This window comes from Montipora capricornis, chromosome 12 (genome assembly GCF_036669925.1).
Source record: "Montipora capricornis isolate CH-2021 chromosome 12, ASM3666992v2, whole genome shotgun sequence".
Taxonomy (NCBI): Eukaryota; Metazoa; Cnidaria; class Anthozoa; order Scleractinia; family Acroporidae; genus Montipora; species Montipora capricornis.
The window spans coordinates 40,955,509-40,960,944 of NC_090894.1; the positions used below are offsets into that span (position 1 = coordinate 40,955,509).

General features: G+C 41.1%; 1 protein-coding gene and 1 long non-coding RNA gene across 5 annotated transcripts in view; both read left to right on the forward strand.

Moving 5' to 3' along the window:
* The first annotated feature begins 1,088 nt into the window (after positions 1-1,088).
* LOC138027780 (uncharacterized) lies at positions 1,089-2,014 on the forward strand. The gene is made up of 2 exons (XR_011127511.1): positions 1,089-1,341; positions 1,445-2,014. It is a non-coding gene; the product is annotated as an uncharacterized lncRNA (long non-coding RNA).
* Positions 2,015-2,648: 634 nt separating this feature from the next.
* LOC138027770 (uncharacterized) overlaps positions 2,649-5,436 on the forward strand; it is a 47,237-nt gene continuing 44,449 nt past the window's right edge. For 3 of the 4 annotated variants that reach the window (XR_011127507.1, XM_068875372.1, XM_068875373.1), the window contains exons 1-2: positions 2,870-3,029; positions 3,122-3,192. Coding sequence is in view for 3 of the 4 variants with exons in the window: in XM_068875372.1 (XP_068731473.1) it covers positions 2,938-3,029; positions 3,122-3,192 (163 nt within the window). In the remaining variant the exon portion in view is untranslated. Of the gene's footprint in view, positions 2,814-2,869; positions 3,030-3,121; positions 3,193-5,436 lie in introns of those variants that run through there. The other variant, XM_068875375.1, reaches the window with a different exon arrangement.

A 5,436-nucleotide genomic window follows, 5' to 3' on the forward strand; every position in this document is an offset into this window, starting at 1 on the left:
CCCGGAAAAATTGAAGGGGCACAGAGATTTTAACAAACTTGTATTTTGAAATTTGGGGGTTTGGGGTTCGGAGGACACATTGGCCGGGCGTAGCCCCGTTCTTTGAAACTGGGGGCATGGGTTTTAACCCAGCCCCCCCCCCCCCCCATTCCAATGAAAATATTTGAAAACGAAACACCAGAAAGTGCATTTTAAGCATTTTGGGTCTTTAAATTTCAAGTAAATGATTTCTTGGCTGATTTCGTCTATCTCCAAGCAGAGGTAACTGGGAACCAACTGTTTCAATATACTCAACAGCAGCTTAATCCTGGCCGCTCTCAAAACTCCTCTCTGGCATTTCTGCAGCGCAAGACTTTTCTGCTATCTCATCCTCGACGTTCGCCTTACTATCCTGGGGCCTTACCCAGGATAACACAAAGGATAACAGCGATTTCTGCTTGAATTTGCGGAATTATGAGAGGTCATTTTCACGTTCCAAAGACGAATCCAGTGATGAAGAGAGTGAGTCGCCTGGATATCAAGACGATTAATTTGACATGATGATGAAACCTTTATTTAAGACTAGTACATTACAGGACTAACTGGGGACACATTCATATTCCTTTACATTCCTCGTTTGCCTTAAGTTCTTAGCTTTTTTTTTCTGTAGTTTTGTATCACCGAATGAAAGAAGTAAAAATATGAACTGGGGAAATGGTACTGTAATTAAAGTTTATCCGGAATGATTCTATCCGGAATTATTGACATCCTTCCTCTGGAAGAAGAAATTCTATTTTCAACATTTTATACTTGTGTGTTTTTACTTCTTGGGGAAAAAAAGCCCTGCATTCGTATACATTCCTGTTTTTCAAGAATAGCACGCTCTGGCAACATAAAAAGTGAATCAGGTTACACAATAATATCAAAGTTTTGAACGAACTTTTTACCCGCCTTCTAACGCATGGGTTACCTGTGGCTTGAGCTTGGTCTTTCAGCTCCCCACCCCATTATCGTCGGGATATTTTTGTAACTACGCTGCTGCACGTTTCGGTGCCATTCTGCGGGTCGAGTTCGTTTACAATTGCGTTACGCAAAGAAGTAACGCACCATCAAAATGCTACGCGTAACGAGCAGTCGGGAATAACATTGCTATTAATAAGTCACTTTCATTGAGAAATTATCATCTTTAGACTACCGAAACGTTTAGAGAATTTAGCTGTCTTTGAGAAGAATGTTAAAATAATTTCATACCGAATTTTTAAGTGATAGGCAAGCAGTTTTCAAACATATTTCCTCCTGTTGATTGCTTTCCGAGTGAATATTTGTCTCATTTCGTCCCACCGCGACATCCGGCCTGCCATGGTAAGACCTACTCTACAGTTACTTATATTGTTTAGTAGCACTAGTTTTCGTTTAGAGGTTAGACTTAAAAGCATGCTAAATAAGTTGTTGTATTTTAAATCAGGATCAGGACCGTGCTTCGACAAACCGTGATTCACCAATTCCGTGGGAGGTTGGTAAGCGGCCAAAGAACTTACGTGTACGTGGAGAGCTTTTCGCTGGAGGAAGGGGTGCACGCAAGGCAGCAGTAGATCACATAGCGAACGATCCAACACGCAACTGCTGTACTGTGAATGAAGCTGGGAAGGTGACGCAGTTTGAAGTTGTCGATGGAGCTAAGGTCGTTTTGGAGAATACCAGTACTGGCACAACATTTTATTACACAAATAAATTACCTTTGAACAAATAATTCACCGTGTCTCCGTGTAAATTAGCTCCAGACATACGGTTGTTTGAGACGCTAACATATTTTGGAAGGCTTGGTTTGTCGCTATTAGTCCTACCAGTGTTGTTAAAACATTGAAATGTGCTAATTGTACCTTAGTAGAATTACGTGTTCAGCGATATGTCAAGAAACCAGTTTATTCATCAAGCTATATATGTTGTTAGAGGTGTTTGTAATTACTACTGTATGTGTATCGATTTTGAAAGTTTGTTTTTGTGTGACTATTAAAGTAAACGAGATCTTTCGTAATTGCTTTTGTACTTTTGCCTTTTGTTAAAAAAATCATTCGTTGTGGCTTCGCCCGACCGACCATTGCAGAGCAACAGTCGTGTCAAAATACAGATTTAAGTCACCCACATGTCTCCGTCCTCAAAATTATAACTCTAGGGAGTTCTGGGCCATTGGGAGCCAATTTTTAATTTGCTTTGTTTTTTCAAGATGCGGACCCCATCTCAGCCGAGTGGAAGCGGAAGCACGCACTCTCCCCTCCTTCTCTCGCCGGTTCTCCTTTTCCCTTCCCCTTCGAACGCCTGCCACGCAGGCTACCGAGTGCATACGTTCCCATGATGTTTGAAATTTTGTCATGGAGTTGCAGTCGAAATGTTATGTGGTCCCTTTACTTCTTCGTTCTTTTTCGCGAAGAAACTACAGACAATTGTGTCACGAAAGTACCATGGTAGGCGCTGTCATATTCAGAGTGAAATAAACCGGGCAGCGATACCAACGCATTTGTGTCTGCTTTTCCTGCGAGTAATAATAATTAAGGCTCATTCAAGACATGTATAAAATTTTCGGTTTGTGTTTTGCTGGACAGACCCTTTTTTCTGCTAGGTAATTATTCAATGGTTACTTAATCCGCATTCCAACACATCCGTGTTGTGTTATTCGCTTTGTGACTTAGCAGTTAATTAACATTCCGTTAAGATTCGATTGACTTGTCTTCGGTCGTTTTATATTGTGGTCGGTTCGTCGAATTGTAAATCGCCTTCAATGACTGTAATATTCAGTGTATCGGTAACTTAGAAAAGCCTCTTTGGGCTTTCTGAAGGTAGAATACTCCGATGATCTTGTGATTAGCTATGTCTCGGGTTGCTGAGCCCATGATGATGAATATTCAATTCACATTCTAACGTTTTTCTTTTATTGTATGACGATTGAATAATTCAACCGAAATGCAACAACAGTCCTGGAAAAGCTTCGAAGAAAACATTATCGGAACACAAGGAAAAAGCAACTCCCCGAAGAAAGACATGTTCCCAAAGAGGTAAGTAACGAAATCAAGCGCCTCAACTCGCATCATTCAGAATCACATGATTTTAGTGCGAAGTCACTTTACATCACTTTTTGGTACTACAGAATGAGCTGCTTTGTGAGTTGTGCGAAGACGCCTACAGACGACGAGTCTCCGATGCCAGAAAACGAGGATGGTAAGGTTTTTTTAGCAGAACAGTACAGACATCTTTAATGTACAGTGTTTACGACACATTAATTTCGTAACGGTCGCTAAATACCGCTTTTGATAAGAACTGAATCGAAATGACGTGTTACGGATTTGCTGTTGGATTCGTAATATTTTACGTGGTATAAAAAGCTTTTGGGAATTCCAGTTTGCTTTCAAATCAAAAGATGTCGTTTTGTACAACCTCGAGCCAACCTCGATTGAATTTAAACAGAGTTAACTGAATAGAGTGTAATGTGAAGTGCTAGCACTTGGTAGCAGTAAGCTTCAGCAATAAACATAAGGTAAATTATATCGAGATCGCATGGAGTAAGCGCAGAAAAGACTGCGGGTTCGAGCCTATCTTAAACCCACGGCTAGTTCAGAGCACAAATCCGGGCGAATTTCATAAACTGTAGCTGCGTTACCACTCTAATGATGAACTCACTGTCCCACTTCGTCGCACTTCTTAGAAATATAAAGTAGTGAAGATAAGATCAGTACTGTATGTATTTATTATAAATTTATTGTTTAAGTACGGTTGAAACAAGTCATTGAATGTCGATGTAAACGGTAGAAAAACGAAAGCAAAAATCTCCACAGATAAAAGTGTACTTACTAGCACGATAACTGAAGGTTCTTATTGTGTTAGTATGAATGTCATGGCGTTGTTTCAATTCAAGTAGCATCTTGCAGTAGAAAGCGACCTGCTTGAGCACATGCAACGAGAAACTAACCGTCATTGGTATCAGATCGGTATCATACGACCCATGCAATTAATCCAAACCAGTCCCGTGTATACAAATTGTAAATATGTGTTTATCAAATATATGATCCACCATCACTATAATTTCGTTACGACAGGTTATTTTTTAACTTGCGATCACCACAATCTTTTAAGAGGCGACTAACAAATTTATTGCTGGGACATGAGAAAACAAGTTATCACAAGCAAGGTGCAAACAGTGGTTCGAAAGGTCTTAACTATATTTCTTCTTTAAGTCGTCTTTCCTTTTGAGGGTTCTTGAGACGTAACTACCAGTCCAAGAAATCCTAGAACAACATCCAAGCATGGAAAAAAAGTATTTTAACCTTGGTTTGGTGCGGTTGAAATTGCTTGTTTTCTATTTCTTGCTCATGGAATAAGTTAAAAAGTCGCTGTTAATGAATAAGAAGTCGCCACACTAACCTACTGTAGCTCAGTTTGGTCAGTGCAAGAAACCAAGAAATAGAAGGAAGTGGCAGTTCTTTTGGATAGCGTACAATGTAGCAGCGACCAAGAAACGCTCCAGGAATGGTGGTCATTCGCGGCGCTGCGTCACGGACAATTTGGGGACGACATACCCTGAAGGAGTGCCTAGGCGAGTTAGAAACAGGTTGAGTCCAAGACAGAATAGAGCAAGAGCACCAAACTTTTTGTGGCACATTGACGCTTATGGTGTCGTAGTACGAAACCCCCGCTATCATTATGGTTTCTGTATGATTACTTTATTGGCTGCGTATGATAATTTGAAACAGGATGATTATTTCGGAATGGATCATATTTCGCAACAGAAAACGTAAAAGTACTCTATCTACAAGGGCAGAAAAGACTTCATGTGTAGAAGCTCTTAGAAAGTCATCCTCAAATGATCTGAGAATGGAACCCTGGTGGGGGCAGCTGCAAAGAAATGGTACTGAGTGGTAGATCAAGTCTTTTCAAGATTAAGAGATGTCGCTCTCACTGTATTGCAATAGTAATGTATTGCATGTGTGGGAGGCGCGGTGGCCTCATGGTTAGTGCGCTCGACACCGGATCGAGTGGTCCGGGTTCGGGTCCTGGCCGGGGACATTGTGTTGTGTTCTTGGGCAAGACACTTTACTCTCACGGTGCCTCTCTCCAAATGGGTACCGGCGTAATGCTGGGGGTAACCCTGCGATGGACTAGCATCCCATCCAGGGGGGAGTATAAATACTCCTAGTCGCTTCATGCTACGGAAACCGGAGATAAGCGCCGGCCTGATGAGCCTTCTAGGCTCGTAAGCAGTGACTTTACCTTACCTTTAATGTATTGCATGTGGAATGCTTGAAGTTCTGCTATATGCAGACAAGCTTCAAAGAGTCACCATGATATATTGATATTTGAAGCTTTTGAGAGAAATAGATATCGGAAGCTTGTGAGAGAAATAGTCTTACTATCGGTGTCTTTTTGATCTCAAGAAGGCATTTGACACGGTTAACCATTCCATTCTAT